This window comes from Eupeodes corollae, chromosome 2 (genome assembly GCF_945859685.1).
Source record: "Eupeodes corollae chromosome 2, idEupCoro1.1, whole genome shotgun sequence".
Classification (NCBI taxonomy): Eukaryota; Metazoa; Arthropoda; class Insecta; order Diptera; family Syrphidae; genus Eupeodes; species Eupeodes corollae.
Window position 1 is genome coordinate 131,021,860 of NC_079148.1, and position 17,553 is coordinate 131,039,412.

Consider the following 17,553-nt stretch of genomic DNA (forward strand, 5'->3'; position numbering starts at 1 on the left):
GGGTAAGATCTGTTCGCAAAATTCGCCACAACGACATCATAGAGATGCCCAACGCAAAAAAATTGGTTTTTGACTAAAAATCTCGGGAACAAAAATAGATATTCGACCCATTCTTATTTTTCATATGCATCTTGTTCTAGACAAATCGACAGATGAGATGGGAAGTTATAAGTGTTGGTGGCATCCCAGCCTCTTTTTTAAATTTTGAACGAATTTTTGTGAGATTCAAAATAAAAATCAGACGGTGCAAAACACATTTTTCTCAAATCAAATCTTGTTTGCAAGAAAAAATAATTCAATTCAATTTCAATTTTCAAGTTCTTTATTGTAAACAATACACTAAGACAATGTCTTTTATAGTATTTGTACTTTGGTTGAACAATTAAAGTGCTGGTTGATTCTATATACAATAAGATAATACTTAGGTGTTCTTGTGCGAATAATTCTGTGGAGAAAGATACAAATACGGAAATTTACGTATTCGACCATAGTGCACTTAAGAATTTTTTTGCTGAAAGCAGAGATATGGTCATATCGGCGAATACCATAAACGTAGCGAGTCATGTCATTAAGCGCCACACGTAGTTTGTATTCAGATAAAGAATCCAGTTTCGGATACACGACTTCAGAAAAGGAAATGATTGGTACAAGTAGAGTTCTCGAAGTTTTGTTTCTTGAGGAGTAAAAGAATTAGATATCCATAGTTTTCTTAAAGTTCCGTAAATACGTGCAATGACATAATTTATATGGTCTCTGCAAGAGAGATCCCTAGAGATTTTGAATCCAAGACTGGTCACAGAATCTACAAAACTAACATGGGCACTATTCAAAGTAATCGAAGGTAGATCTCTATGGTTGTATGTCTTCTTAGAAATTAGTAGGGCTTGACTTTTATTGGGATTGAGCACTAGACCATTTTCCTTAGCCCAGTTAGAAATTCTCGATCCTCTATTAAACCGATTCTACGTGAGAGATAAATTTGTATATCATCTGCATATAGATGAAAAGAGACGTGCTCACAAACCGAAGGCAAATCGTTGATAAAGGCACAAAACAAAATTGGCCCCAGAATAGAGCCTTGTGGCACGCCCATCTTCAAGTACGTATGTGCTGAAAAATTGTTTCCAACACATACACGCTGAGTTCTGTTACACAAATAACTACCAATGAGACGAACAGCAGAATTCGAAAAACCAAAGTAGTGCTCAACTTTTTGACAAAGAACTCGATGATCAACTTTGTCAAAAGCCTTCGAGAAGTCCAATAGGCACAGTACTGAGATATTGTCTTTATCGTATTCGAGTCTTATATCCTCTAAGATCTTTATCATTGCTGTAGAGCAGGAATAGTTAGCTCTAAATCCAGATTGGTATGGAGACAGCAATCTTTTGGACGTAAAATGGTCAATAATTTGTTTAGTAAGGATTTTTTCGAGAACTTTGGAAATGGAAGGTAAAATGCTTACTGGCCGGTAGTCGGCGAGTTCGGAAGGTGTGGGCTTTTTCGGAACAGGAGTTATCCTGGCTGCTTTCCACGGAATAGGAAACGTAGAAGTGACAATACAGTGATTAAAAACATGAGTGAGAGCGTTAATCAAGCAGGGTAGGACAAGTTTCAAAAATCTTAGCGGAATACCGTCTTCGCCTATAGCTTCGGACCTCAAGGATTTAAAAGTTCGTATAATTTCGTCTTCAGTTACCGTCTCAAAGCAAAAATCATTAACTCCATCATAAAGTAAGCCAGCCTTGCGCTCAAAGCTAGTAGCTAATTGATTTGTTTGAGTAAACTGATTGTTGAGGTCATTAGGATCAAGTTCACACTTAGAAATTGGCTTTTTACCAATACCAATGTCACGAAGATTTTTCCAGAGCTGTTTAGAAGAAAGATTTGTATTGAGTTTCGAGGCGAAAAAGTTACGTTTGGCGCAACGGGTAATGAGAGTTGCCTGATTACGAAAGTAGCAGTATTGTCGCCAAGTTGTAGGATTTGGAGAAAGCCGCCACTTGAGGTAGTATTTTCTGCGACTTTTAATCGCATTCTTTACTTCAAAGTTGTACCATGACATTTCTCGTTTTGAATTCTTACCGTTTTTAGAGGAACATGCGTTTCGAACAATCTCTTCACATGGTTGTAAATGAAGTTAAGTTTGTTATCTACATGCACTAAATTGTAACAATCACTCCAGGCCACGCTGCTGGCATCAATATAAAAAGCTTCTACATCGAGGGCTTTAAAATTTCTAAAATTAAATGTGGAAGAAACTTGGGAATGAGAGAAATCAATACCATACGTACAAAAAACTAAGTCGTGGTCTGATATTCCATCAAAACATAATTGATCATTGAGAATAATGTTTGTTGGTTCAGATACAATAATGAGGTCAAGTAGGCTTGGGGAACAATTTGGAGCATAAGAAAATAGTTTAATCATCCCTAAGTACTTCAATACTTATAAGATATACAAAATCAATGTTCAAAGAATGAGTTACTCTGAATTAAGAGACCAAACATGTCTGTTTATATTCAAACTTATTACTGTAAACAGATATAAATTATGAATCATGATATACTAATAACCTTGGCACTGGATGCACTGTTTTAAATTAAATGGACAAGCTTAAGTTTATCCGATTTGATTCAATTTTATTTACTATACCATCATCCTTGTTTTTATTTAAAAAAAGAAGAAACCTGTCCAACCTGCTGTTCTAGAAACCACTCTGTTCATGCATCTTACCTTTGTAATTATCGTTTATTATGATTATTATCATAAAATGTAATTAAACTCTTTTTCCTTATATCAGACTTAAATCTGAAAGAAGTCTACCATGAAGCTCCAATTACTGCCTAAAAGATCTTGGGAAATCCCCATATTCAGTGCCCACATGTCTTTTAAGCACCTATAAGTATCGCTTGGACCTTTTTGATTTTTAATGACTCAGAGTAGGTACCTTACTTACTAATAGACCTTAAAACAGTCATTGTTAATTTTAAAGAACTTCTGTTGAAATCAAAATTAAGAGTAAAGCTAAAAATAAAGTTAAACACGCTAATCCTGTTTTGTTCATTGATTTTCCGAGATTAAAGCATTTCTCTCAGACTTTTGACTCTCTCAGCCAAAGACTAGTTTGAAATTCTCTTGAAAAAAAAATTAATTGAAAATCTTTATCACTCAACTTAATTGACAGTGGATTTGGAAGAGGCTTTAGAATGATCATTAAATGACCATTTAATATCAGAGAATAAATTCCCTTGATCGAGAGCGAATGCATAAAGATTGGTGTTCTCTTTAAAGATGGAATGGAAAACAACATTCCGATGGGATTATAAAATAAGATAGTATTTAGAAGCTCGTGAGTCTAATCATAGACATTGTGGCAGACACTACTTAAAATACTGAGCTCTCTATATAATTAAATTGTGATTGTGATTCCTCTATTGAACAAAAAGATGGCTTATCGACTTCAACTTGTTCTTATCTGTGGTTCGAAATTTTGACATTTTATTCTGAATTAAATTTTCTCAAACGGTTCGATATTCCTTTTAGCTTCCCTTCTTTTGGTATCGGTTATTGGACGTCCTCAAGTCTGGAATATTGGATTTAATCCACCAAGACAATCCACCGAAGCAACTGAAGCACCAATCGTTCAGGATTCCACACCAACAACAACAACTGCAGCCCCAGTACAAAGGACAACTCCTTCAAGTGCATACTACGACTGTGTGTCGCGTTGTCCAACGACTTCCGAATACAATCCGATCTGTGGCAGTGATTCAGTGAACTATCATAACATGGGAAAATTAAATTGTGCTGCTAGTTGTGGAACAGGTAAGATCATATTTTCAGATCAAATATCATTTATAGTTGTTCTAATTAAATTGTAATTCTTTATAGACGTAACTATGGTAAGAGCTGGGACTTGTACACCTTCCGGTTAGAACTTGTACACATTTATTCTAAGAAGTGATTAAAGTTCAATTAAATCAAACACGCGCTAATTGTTAGTTACAAAATCAAATATGCCGACGAGACACGAGCAAATGAACACAGACAAAACATAATAAACTAGTTTTTTAATTTTATAAAAATTCAAATCGTTTACTTTATCTTGTATCTAGAAGAAAAAAAAAACCCAGAAGATTTTGAATCAAGTGGAGTTGGGAATTTTTGAGTTCTTGAACCTTTTGTGCGAAGAGTTATCAATTCATCATTTTTAAAATAAATCAAAACGTGTGTATAGGTGATTATTTTGATGGTGAAATTAAAAAACGAACTTGATCTTGTTAGTTCAAGGCTGTAATAATTAATGACTACAACAGAGTGAGAAAAGACAAGTGCTTTAGATTGATATAATCGTTATTGAAGTGGAAAGTGTGAAAACGTCAAATTTCCAACTAAACATTTTTTATAATTCTTTAAGCCTAGTACATACTTGTGAACCATCTCGTGAACCCATACAAATTTCAGTTTTTGGTTCACCCGTGAACTTGCTCGTGAAGCTGAGTGGAGAACAAAGTGGAGAGGTTTCGTTCACGGGCAATTCACGTGCAAAATGTACGGGAACTGTTGGTGAAGCTTTGACATTTGGTTTGTTCATGTTTACAACGTGTACTCACAAGTGTGTACCAGTGAGCAATGTCAAAAGTTCACTTTCTCCACTGGCGAACGTTCACTTCACGAGGAAGTATGTACTAGGCTTTAAGGCTTATTGCAAATAGGGGTGAATTCTCCAAAAAGTAGTGACCTGGAAATTTGATCTTAAATTAAAAATAAATCAATTTATTTTGTCCCATGGACTGCAAAAAAGGGGAAATTTGTGTTTTGACAGATCTAGACCACAAATAAATTGATTTATTTTAGCCATGGAAAAAACTCCATAAAACTCATCTTTGCGAATTTGAAAAATGCGAAATAAAAGTGGGAAATACAGGGGCCTACTATGTATTTCGATTCTACTTTTGATTCTATTCGAAACTCATTTTCGATTCTTCTTTTAAATCTTACTACGTATGAAAGTAGAAATGGACGCGCACCGGTGATACCAACTTGTTTTCAAAAAATGTTGTACTTGATGGAGTATCGAGGTGTTTGACAGTTTGAAAAACAAAACAAAAGTTAAACATTAATGTTTTGGACAAAAATAATTATTACAAAGTGGAATTGGTTGGAAATTGAACTCAGAAGAATAAGAGATAATTCCAACATAATGCAGCTGAGTGAGAAAAGGTTTGTGCATATATATGTATATGATAGAATGTTTGGACTCATTCTTAATGAGCAATATTTACTTTTGTTTTAGTTTTGTTAAGACCTATCATTTTTCTAAAGACGGGTTTATGTTCTTACTTAGCATCGTATAATTCGACATGACTTCTTGCTGATTATCATTAAATTATCAGCAAAATTGTATTTTTGGCAACAGGAGGTTACAAAAACGAAATCGGTTGTGACAAGAACGCTGAAATGGCACAGCAAACCACGACAAAAATTCTTGCCGAAGTTTTGACTTCAATCGAAAGAGTCATGTGCCCTCTGATGATGAATTTTGATGTCAATGAGGAAGAGAAACGAAAGTCCAAACGCAATTTTCGGATACTTTACTTACACCTTGAAAAAAAAAGCTTCGCCCGCAAACACAATTGATATAGAGTGCTTCTTTTAGATTTTGCCTTGTTTTGAATTCTACTTTCGAATTACGTAGTTTCTCGTTCATTCGAAAGTTCATAAGAATAAAGTTGGCACTACTAGAATTATTCGATTCTCGTTCGTTCGAAAGTAGTCAAATAGATACATAGTACCAATTTTTCGAATTGGAGCATTTTCATTGTAGAATCGAGTTAAATAGTAAGACCCCAGATATGTAGGTATATTTTTGATAAGATAAGACAAATATTTGAATAAAATCATTCTCAAGATTAATGCTTTAGCATTAACTATAATGGACGGACATTTGATCAGATCAAATCGATTATAATATGGCCAGTTTGCCGAATGTGTTTCTATATAATTTTTCGGTGTTTCAAGATCCCTAGAATTTTAATAAATGGATCTTAGAGAGATGTTTCTGTGTGCATGTATCTGCATATCCTTCTTCCGTAGGACTTTCTTAATAAATAAATAGTCTACCTAAAAGGTAAATCGAGAGCACACATTTTTAGCCTATTTAAAGCGTCCTAAAAATACATTTTCATTAAACAAGCTTTAGTGAAACATTTGTGGACAATAGAAATTTTACATGAATTCAGTGTGCCTGAGTATTTATTATCTTCTATATGTATTTTTAAAGAATTAAAAAATATTACGTTAAATAATTGCTGGCTTTATTTCTACCGATAACATTGATTTTTTTCCTGGCAATCAAATTACACTTTTCCGATGGTTTTTGATGTTTTAAATTTAAATTTGAATACAAAATCTCTCTTTCACATCATTTTTTTAAAATGTGGAAAAACACAATTAAAGGGTGATTTTTTTGAGGTTAGGATTTTCATGCATTAGTATTTGACAGATCACGCAGGATTTTAGACATGGTGTGAAAGAGAAAGAGATGCTCAGTATGCTTTGACATTTCATCATGAATAGACTTACTAACGAGCAACGCTTGCAAATCATTGAATTTTATTACCAAAATCAGTGTTCGGTTCAAAATATGCTTCGCGCTTTACGTCCGATTTATGGTCTACATAATAGACCAAGTGAGCAAACAATTAATGCGATTGTGACCAAGTTTCGCACTCAGTTTACTTTATTGGACATTAAACCAACCACACGAATGCGTACAGTGCGTACAGAAGAGAATATTGCGTCTGTTTCTGAGAGTGTTGCTGAAGACCGTGAAATGTCGATTCGTCGCCGTTCGCAGCAATTGTATTTGTGTTATTCGACCACATGGAAGATTTTACGCAAAGATCTTGGTGTAAAACCGTATAAAATACAGCTCGTGCAAGAACTGAAGCCGAACGATCTGCCACAACGTCGAATTTTCAGTGAATGGGCCCTAGAAAAGTTGGCAGAAAATCCGCTTTTTTATCGACAAATTTTGTTCAGCGATGAGGCTCATTTCTGGTTGAATGGCTACGTAAATAAGCAAAATTGCCGCATTTGGAGTAAAGAGCAACCAGAAGCCGTTCAAGAACTGCCCATGCATCCCGAAAAATGAACTGTTTGGTGTGGTTTGTACGCTGGTGGAATCATTGGACCGTATTTTTTCAAAGATGCTGTTGGACGCAACGTTACGGTAAATGGCGACCAAAATTGGACTTTCCGAATGGACCACCTAAGACGCAGCCGCGGTCAACATTTAAATGAAATTATCTTCAAAAAGTAAATGTCATGGACCAATCTAACGTTTCAAATAAAGAATCGATGAGATTTTGCAAATTGTATGGGTTTTTTTTTTTTAAGTTTTCAAGTTCTTAAAAAATCATCGTTTATTAGCATTTTTCAAGATATCTTAATTCTTGAAGTAATTTTTTATCAATAAAATTCGTGATGATTTTCAAAATCCATAATATTTTTCTTTATATTCAGTCCAAATAAAGGGTTTCGCAATAAGGGCGGTTAGATGTTGAAGTGGAATAAATCTAGCTGTGTGTGAGGTATTAACAAAATTATTTTTATATTTGAAAGGCGCATGTGTACATCATTCGAATCCCAGCTTTGTTGTTTATGGTCATGAACTTTGAGCTCCAGGGTCATTTGTATCTTGTACGTGTGTAGGCTCAAGCCCCGATACGAAATTCGCCAAGACGAAGTCTGCAAAAGGCACGGTAAGGAAAAGACTGAATCGGGTTCTGTTGTACACTTTTACGGACAGCGGGAATGTTCTCGGCCGATTTTGCGCTTCTTTAACGTATGGGTGTTGGCAGATTGTTAACTGTACCGGTCGTCTAAAATTTAGATAACAAACGTTTAAGAGTAGACTTCGTAGGGCCACCACGTCTACCGTAAAATAGCCGCAATACGCGCAACGTTTGCGAACACTTATTTTGATAATAGTCTTTTATCATTTGAACGTGCTGCTCAATCGTTTAACTTGGCATAAAGAATTTAATAATAAATAAAAGATTTGACAGATGTCACCAAAACAAAATGGCAGCCACGGGGCTCCAAAATCTACCCAAAAAACGTTAGATTAAACCTGTCTTTCATAAATCTTAAAGAAATGTTAAACAATGTATGGCAAAAAGGTTTTTAAAAGAGAAAAAGTCAAAACGGTGTGAAAACAATTTTTGTTTCTGTAACGATCTGTCTCCTAAAAGGCTTAAACGAATTCCGAAATATAATGTAAAAATATAAAAATAATTTTTCAAACGGGTATTGTTAAAATTTAATCAGATAGAAAACGTATTTTACAAAACTATGAAAATATTAAATTCAAGATTTCTCAAAAATTCATATAGAGTTAAATGAATTCTCCAAATTAATGAGAACTATCAGAAACTAAGTAAGATATTAAAATGATTTAAACTATATCTAGAAGATGAAGATTTGTCCTTTTCGAAATCGTCAAATTAAATAAATTTTGTTATACAGATAATAAGGCAGAAAGATGCAGAAAGGGCTCTCAAGAAAATTGCGTGGGTAGTTTTTTTACCATAGCAGTTTGAAAAAAAGGTGAAAATTTTGGTTATCCCTAAATATCTTACGAACCAAAAACACTAGAGACTTGAATTAAATTTTATATAATATATTGTAACGTGATACCAAACAAGTATATTTTTTGAAAAAAATTAATATAACGTTTTTTTTTATAAATCAATAAAACTGAAAAAATAAATTTGTCACCTCCAAAATTTTACGACTGAAATATGATTTCATCTCCAAAACAATTTTGTGCAACGAATAATAATGTTCTTGATATCTGATAAAATTTTGAGAAAAATCTAATTGACAGTTTTTTTATAAAAAATAAAAATCTAAAAAAAACATTACTCAAAGTTGGTAAAAATTGAATATCGATTCAAATATCTTTTCAAAAACTTAAAATTTAGGATTCAAACTTATTTTATCTTATGAGGAATATTGTTTTCAACATTTTCAAAAATTTTGAGAAAAATCGAATTGACAGTTTTTTTTACAAAAAATAAAAACCTAAAAAAAGAATGTATAAAAGTTGGTAAAAATTGTTTTTCGACTCAAATATCTTTTGAAAACTTTGAGATATTGGCTTTGATTTACTTTAATCTTTAAAAAAATATTGTTGTCAACATTCAGTTAAAGTTTGAAAAAAATTGAATTCACAGTTTTTTAACAAAAAATAAAAACCTAAAAAAAAATGTATAAAAGTTGGTAAAAATTGATTTTCGACTCAAATATTTTTCCAAAAATTGTAGATATTGGCATTTAACAACTTTTATCTTTCAACAAATATTGTTGTCAACATTCAATAAAATTTTGAAAAAAATCGAATTGACAGTTTTTGTGCAAAAAGTTAAAAACCTAATAAAAATTTTCCAAAAGTTGGTGAAAATTGATTTTTGACTCAAATATCTTTTCAAAAATTGAAATATTTTCTTCAAACTAATTTTATCTTATAAGAAATATTGTTTTCAATATTCGATAAAATTTTGAAAAAAATCGAATTGACAGTTTTTTTTACAAAAAATAAAACTCTAAAAAAAAAACAATTCTAATACTTGGTAAAAATTTACTTTCAATTTAAATAGCTTTTCAAAAATTAAAAATATGGGTTTCAAACTTATTTTATTTCACAGAAAATATTGTTTTCGATATTCAGTAATTTGTATATAAAAATCCAACAGTCCGTTTTTTCATTAAAAAAAATCTACAAAAAAAAGTACGCAAATTTGGTAAAAATTGGTACGAGTACATATATACAAACTTAGAAGCAAGACAAATCGATAGACGGGATGGGAAGTTATCAGTGTGGGTCTCATCCCAGCCTCTTTTTAATAATTTAAATTAATGTTACCAAAAATTGCGCTTCTTATTATTCTATGAGTATGGGTTGTTCAATTCAACTCAAACTTCTAAAGTGCTTTGTGCATGACTTTAAAACCACCTATTTCAAATACGTGAAGTGTTGATTGGCAGAGATTTTTAAATATTTATACATTTTAAGCAATCGATTTGTTGAGTAACATATTTAAAAATATCGATAGCTAAGAACAAATTGTAGATATTTGTCTTAAAAATAATCCTCATTGGAAGATCACAGCTTATGTTAAATGTCATGCAAACGTCAAAAATAGCAATGCGGAAAATAAAACTAAAAAAAGAGGCTGGGTGCGACCCACACTGATAACTTCCCATTTCGTCTATCGATTTGTCTTGCTTAAAAGTTTGTCTACATGTACTCGTATCAATGTTTACCAAATTTGTGTACTATTTTTTGTAGATTTTATTTTTTATGAAAAAACGGACTGTTGGATTCTTATATAAAAATTACTGAATATCGAAAACAATATTTTCTGTGAAATAAGAAAATATTTTTAAGTTTTGAAAAGCTATTTGAGTCGAAAGTAAATTTTTACGAAGTTTTAGTATTTTTTTTAGAGTTTTACTTTTTGTAAAAAAAATTGTCAATTCGATTTTTTAAAAATTTTACCAAATGTTGAAAACAATATTTCTTATGAGATAAAATTACTTTGAAGCCAATATTTAAAATTTTTGAAAAGATATTTGAGTTTTATAAATTTTTTTTTAGGTTTTTATTTTTTGTAACAAAACTGTCAATTCGATTTTTTTCAAACTTTAACTGAATGTTGACAACAAGATTTTTTGAAAGATAAAAGTAAATTAAAGCCAATATCTTAAAGTTTTGAAAAGATATTTGAGTCGAAAATCAATTTTTACCAACTTTTATAATTTTTTTTTAGGTTTTTATTTTTTGTAAAAAAACTGTCAATTCGATTTTTTTCAAACTTTAATTGTATGTTAACAACAAGATTTTTTGAAAGATAAAAGTAAATTAAAGCAAATATCTCAAAGTTTTGAAAAGATATTCGAGTCGAAAATCAATTTTTAACAACTTTTATAAATTTTTTTTTTAGGTTTTTATTTTTTGTAAAAAAACTGTCAATTCGATTTTTCTCAACATTTTTTAAAATGCTGAAAACAATATTTCTTATAAGATAAAATAAGTTTGAAGCCTAAATTTCAAGTTTTTGAAAAGATATTTGAGTCGAAAATCAATTTTTACCAACTTTTATAAATTTTTTTTTAGGTTTTTATTTTTTGTAAAAAAACTGTCAATTCGATTTTTTTCAAGCTTTAACTGAATGTTGACAACAAGATTTTTTGAAAGATAAAAGTAAATTAAAGCCAATATCTCAAAGTTTTGAAAAGATATTTGAGTCGAAAGTCAATTTTTACCAACTTTTATAAATTTTTTTTTAGGTTTTTATTTTTTGTAAAAAAACTGTCAAATCCATTTTTTTCAAACTTTAATTGTATGTTGACAACAAGATTTTTTGAAAGATAAAAGTAAATTAAAGCCAATATCTCAAAGTTTTGAAAAGATATTCGAGTCGAAAATCAATTTTTAACAACTTTTATAAATTTTTTTTTTAGGTTTTTATTTTTTGTAAAAAAACTGTCAATTCGATTTTTCTCAACATTTTTCAAAATGTTGAAAACAATATTTCTTATAAGATAAAATAAGCTTGAAGCCTAAATTTCAAGTCTTTGAAAAGATATTTGAATCGATATTCAATTTTTACGAACTTTGAGTAATGTTTTTTTTTTAGATTTTTATTTTTTATAAAAAAACTGTCAATTCGATTTTTCTCAAAATTTTATCAGATGTCAAAAACATTATTCTTCGTAGCACAAAATTGTTTTGGAGATGAAATCATATTTCAGTCGTAAAATTTTGGAGGTAACAAATTTTTTTTTTCAGTTTTATTGATTTTTAAAAAAAACCGTTATATTGATTTTTTTCAAAAAATATACTTGTTTGGTATCATGTTACAATATATTATATAAAATTTAATTCAAGTCTCTAGCGTTTTTGGTTCGTAAGATATTTAGGGTTAACCAAAATTTTCACCTTTTTTTCAAACTGCTATGGTAAAAAAACCACCCACGCAATTTTCTTGAGAGCCCTTTCTGCATCTTTCTGTCTTATTATCTGTATAACAAAATTTATTTGAAGTCGATATCTCTTCTGGTTCTTGAGCTATGGACGACGAAAAAAACGTCGCGAACGTACGGACGTACGGACGTACGGACGTACGGACGTACGGACGTACAAACGTACGTACACACGCACGCACAGACCTAGGGACCTTGAAACGTCGAGAAATGTCAAAATTTTCAATTTGACAAATCGGACCCATTACAATAACTTCCTATGGGAAGTTAAAAAGATGCTGGCATGCGACCCACACTGATAAATTCCCTACCCACCTGTACATTTGTCTTGCTTAAAAGGTTTGTAGGTTATTGAGTTTTGTTAAGAGGTCCTCAGTTAAATTGTTCTTAAAAAAATTAAAAATTACCAACAATATTTTGCATATGACAAAAGAGTTTTATTTCATATTCTATTTTTGTTAACGAGATTTTAAGTCGAGAATGTTAGCAGAATTTCTTAAAAGTTTTTATTTCTTCTATAAACAAATACAAATTGGATGAATGAAATTAATTTGAAGTCAATATTTTCTATTATTCATGAGATATCGAGAACCGTATTATTTTTGGGTATTATTTTTTGTAGATTTTAATTTTTTAAGCAAAAACTTACTTTCATAAAAAATTACCGAATGTTGAAAACAATAATTTTTGTAAGATAATAATAATTTTTGTAAGATAAAATTAGTTTGATTTTTTTGATTTTTGAAAAGATATTCGAGTCGAAAAATTAATTTTTACCAACTTTTAGTATTGTTTAAAAAAAAACTCTCAATCCGATTTTTCTCAAAATTCTACTGAATGTCGATATATTTTTCACAAGATAAAGTTAGTTTGAACACAATATCATAGGTTTTTGAAAAGATATTTAAATAGAAAGTCATTTTTTACGAACTTTTAGTAATGTTTTTTTTTTTTTATTTTTTATAACAAAAACTTTCAATTAGATTTTTCTTAAAATATTACCAGATATTAAAAACGTTTTTTTTTTTCGTTTTACAAAGATGAAATTAGTTGTTGTTCGTAAAATATTCGAGGTGACAAATATTTTTTTAGTTTTTTTGATTTATAAAAAAACCGTTAATTGAATATTTTTTTCCAAAAATATATTGGTTTGGTATCACGTTACAATAAATAATATAACATTTAATTTGAGTCGCTAGCATTATTGGTTCGTGAGATATTTTTGGTAAATCAATTTTCACCTGTTTTTTAAATTGCTATGGTAAAAAAACCACCCACCCTCTCTGCATTATTATCTGTATAACAAAATTTATTTTAAGTCGATATTTCTGCTGGTTCTTGAGCTATGGACGACGAAAAAAGCTTCGCGAACGTACGGACGTACACTGGGCCGTCTTTAAAATGTTGGGCCCTGGACACTGTTCGAAAATAGGGCCCCTGTATGATTATACAAAAATGTTATGTTGTGTAATAAATGTATACAGAAAAAATCACATAACTTTGAATTGCGATTATTTATTCTTTTAATTATTTTAAATAAATACATTTTTTTTAATTCATTAAAAAAATAAATCTTTATTGCAGCATTTAAAACATAAAAACAAATATTTCATATAAAAATTAAAAAATAAACAAAATTTAAATAACAGACAATTAAATAAGTTATTGAGAATGTAATTTAAAGAACAATATAGTGACACAGACTATATTTTTTCAGGTCAAAAAAAGGAATATTTATTGAAGTTTTCTTTTTCTTGATTTGAGATTAGCAAAATCATTGATCACAACTTCAAAATCGATGCCTGTGAGGATGTCGCTTTCGATTGATATCAGCTAAAAAACATGTAAATCTTTCTTGAATCATTGTAGTTTTGCGTTTGTTTTTAATTCTTTTTAACATAGAGAAGTAACGTTCACACTGCAATTGGTCACCATCATACGAAAATTCTTAGTGCAATTTCAACATTTGGACATTCATCTTCAATGTTATTATAAAGCTCTAGAATGTTGTCAGATTTTTCATTTTTGTGGCGATAATTTTCAAGTAGTCTTTTAAATTCAGGAATTCAGCATGTAGTTCATCTCCGTTCACATCCTCGGTGTAAAATTTAGCAAAAGATTTGCAGTTCTCGTTTAGGTCTTCTGAATTCAGATTTTTTAATCGAAAAAAAAGTCAAAACGCTGGTCAATCTTCGTATACGAACCTATTCGCTGTTTCAAATAAACGCTTAGTGTGTCGACAATGGGTCAGAATTACTGAGGGTCCAGAGCAGTCAAAAAAGTCTGGCGTGAGCTTCTACACCTCATCCTTTCAGAAAGGTCCTTATATTCGGAATCCTGTTTTTTTTTTGTCTGGCTGATTCATCAGTTATCAAAATTGTCGCTGAGCCCAATTATAAATTCATCTATTGCACTCAGAAAATTTATTGCAACTTCCAGGGTAATATTTTGTTTTTGGAAATTTTGTGCAAAGACTAAATCCTTCCATCTGGCCTCTCGTGCCTGTCCTAAATTGTTCGCGATAGACATCAAAGCTTCTTATATAGAGCGCTTAGATCATCAGCTCGCGCTGACCATCGATGAAAAGAAACCGAAAAAAAGTTCTACAATTTTTGAATACTGTCAAAGAATTTGGATGCTTCTAAAACAAACTCAGTGGCATGCACACTTACCAAGTTTAATTGATTGCTTTGACCTCTGCAATCTGTTATCGAAATGTCATGATCCTCCAAAAACTTCAGTATGGTTTCCGCTAAATAATCAGATCTATGTTAGTTAATTGGAATAAAGTCCAAAAACCTTTTAACAGGCTCGTGATCTTTCACTTAACGAATAATTGTACTATCAACGCTAGTTGATAAATATTTTGCCATTTTGGCTCTTTTTACAATAATTTTCAAAACCTGTCTTCCCATGACATGAATAAATTCATTATAGATATTTGCTGAAAGATAACACGCATGACCACTTCCTGGATTTCCAAATTTGCTTAAATGATCTACGAGAAACGGGTCACACTCGCTAAGCAACTCAATGCATCCCAAATAATTAATGTTTTAATTTGTGAATTAAATTGTTCAGCAAAGGTTGTTGTTGTTCAGCGAGGAAAGTACAAAATCTGATTATTCATCAGAAATTGTATCGAAATATTTTTTTTTGAAAATAGACCAATAGAGGTTAAATGATGTTTCAACAATTTGGGGCATTTGGTAATTGAGGGGCCCTGGGCTTGGGTCTAGTGGTAAAGAGGGGTCTGGACGTACAGACGTACGAACGTACACATGCAAGCACGCACAGACATCTTTCTAAAAATCAGTTTTGCACGCCAAGTTGGTTGAGGTCCTCTCCCACCTGGGTGCGCCACCTGAGTCGCGGTCTTCCTCTACTGCGCCGTCCCTCGGGATTGGATTCGAAGACCTTCCGGGCTGGAGCGTTGATATCCATCCACTCTACATGACCTAGCCATCTAAGCCGTTGGACTTTAATTCTGATAACTAGGTCAGTGTCGCTGTACAGCCCGTAAAGTTCGTCGTTATATCTTCTCCTCCATTCTCCATCTATGCGTACGGGACCAAAAATCACCCGAAGAATTTTTCTCTCAAAGCATCCTTAGACGCTCTCATCTTTCTTTGACAGGGTACAGGCCTCAGCGCCATAAATAAGAACCGGTGATTTTAGATGCTTGAGAGAGGACTTAACTTCTCCATTGCCTTCTAAGTCCAAAGAAGCAGCGATTTGCAAGAGTTATTCTTCTTTTGATTTCAGCGCTGGTGTCGTTGTCTGCATTAATAGCGGTGCCTAGGTAGACAAAGTCCTTAACTACCTCAAAGTTATAGCTGTCCATGGTGACGTTTTGTCCTAGACGTGCGTCGTCTTTCAGTGTCCTTTTTTGATGACAGCATATACTTGGTCTTGCCCTCATTGACCACCAAACCCATCTTCTTCGCTTCCGTCGCAATGCTCAAAAACGCTCCACTGACATCACGCTTTGATCTTCCAATTATGTCAATATCATCTGCGTATCCGAGTAATTGGATGGATCTTTGGAAGATTGTGCCTCTAGTGTTGACGGTTGAGTTTTGCACAATTCTTTCCAGAACGTTGTTGAAGAAGTCGCATGACAGTGCATCGCCTTGTCTTAAACCTTTTTTGACATCAAATGCATCGGTAAGATCTTTTCCGACCTTGATAGAGCAGCGTGCATTCTCCATCGTCATTCTACACAAACGGATAAGTTTGACAGGGATCCCAAAACTAGACATTTCTCGGTAGAGCTTTTCATACGCAGTTTTAAAATCGATAAAGAGATGGTGGGTATCGATTTGAAGTTCCTGGATCTGCCGGAGTGTGAATATTTGGTCGATAGTGGACTTTCCTGGTCTGAAGCTACACAGATAAGGACCAATCAGGTTGTTGACGAATGGCTTCAGACGTTCACGTAAAACGGCAAAGAGGATCTTATACGCAATGTTAAGGAGACTGTTGCCTCTGTAGTTGGCGCAGTTTAGAGGGTCTCCTTTCTTATGTATAGGGCACACTATGCTGAGATTCCACTCTTCGGGCATGCTTTCTTCCGACCATATTTTGCAGATGAGTTGGTGCATGCTCCCTACCAAGTCATCGCCTGCTGCTTTGAATAGTTCGGCAGCGATGCCGTCAGCTCCAGCAGCTTTGTTTGACTTCAGTTTAGATATAGCTATCTTCACTTCGTCAAGATCGGGTAGGCGGAATTGTTGATCTGCGTCGCCGAGGTTGAGTGGTTCCATCTCCCTTACAGCGGAATTCGGTTCGTCATCGCCGTTATATAATTTGGAGAAGTGATCTTTTTTTCATATTCTCAGCATCGACTGCGGTATACTACGATGTTCCCCTGATCGTCTTTACAGGCTTCGGTTCGTGGCTGGTACCCTTTGGAGGTTTTTTTTACCTTTTTGGTAAAAATTTACGAACCTCATTCCTGTTGTGACATCCCTCTATCTTTTCGATCGCGTGCTTCTCATGCTCTCTTTTTTTCCATCTAAGAAGCCGGAGTTCCTCTATCCTCTTCTGCTCGTAGAGCTCACGAGCAGCTCTAGTCCTTTTGTGCAGCACCGTTTGCCTCTTGTTTCGCTGCGTGCGCTTGCCTTCATTCGTTGTCAAACCAGGGGACAGCATAGGACTCCTTAAGAGGTTATTAGAGACTCGATCGGAAAAGGACATGGCAGTCTCTTGCAGTTGTAGCCGTCTAACGTCGAATCTTCTCACAGTACTTTCATGTTTTGGCTTGGATCGGGATATCCGTAGCCGTACCTTGGCTACAACGAGGTAGTGGTCCGAGTCAATGTTGGCCTCTCGGAATGTTCGGATATCTTGTATACTGGAGAAGTGTCGTGCATTGATCGCAATGTGGTCAATCTGGTTGACGGTTGATTGATCAGGAGATTTCCATGTCCCCTTGTGGATATTAAGATGCGTGAACCGCGTACTAGCTACCAGAACGTCTCGCCCCGCAGCGAA

The 17,553-nt window shown here is 32.9% G+C and overlaps 1 protein-coding gene across 1 annotated transcript; it reads left to right on the forward strand.

Moving 5' to 3' along the window:
- The first annotated feature begins 3,323 nt into the window (after positions 1-3,323).
- Positions 3,324-4,094, forward strand: LOC129946022 (uncharacterized). The gene is made up of 3 exons (XM_056056030.1): positions 3,324-3,483; positions 3,547-3,828; positions 3,895-4,094. Exons 1-3 carry the CDS (start codon positions 3,450-3,452, stop codon positions 3,936-3,938), a joined length of 360 nt encoding a protein of 119 aa, XP_055912005.1. The 5' UTR covers positions 3,324-3,449; the 3' UTR covers positions 3,939-4,094.
- Positions 4,095-17,553: the final 13,459 nt, after the last annotated feature.

Excerpts from the sequence above, each read along its gene's own strand:
- LOC129946022 (XM_056056030.1), top strand. The coding sequence starts at position 3,450 with ATGGCTTATCGACTTCAACTTGTTCTTATCTGTG. Across the intron at positions 3,484-3,546 it reads TCAACTTGTTCTTATCTGTG|CTTCCCTTCTTTTGGTATCG; the intron begins GTTCGAAATTTT and ends TATTCCTTTTAG. Across the intron at positions 3,829-3,894 it reads TGCTGCTAGTTGTGGAACAG|ACGTAACTATGGTAAGAGCT; the intron begins GTAAGATCATAT and ends AATTCTTTATAG.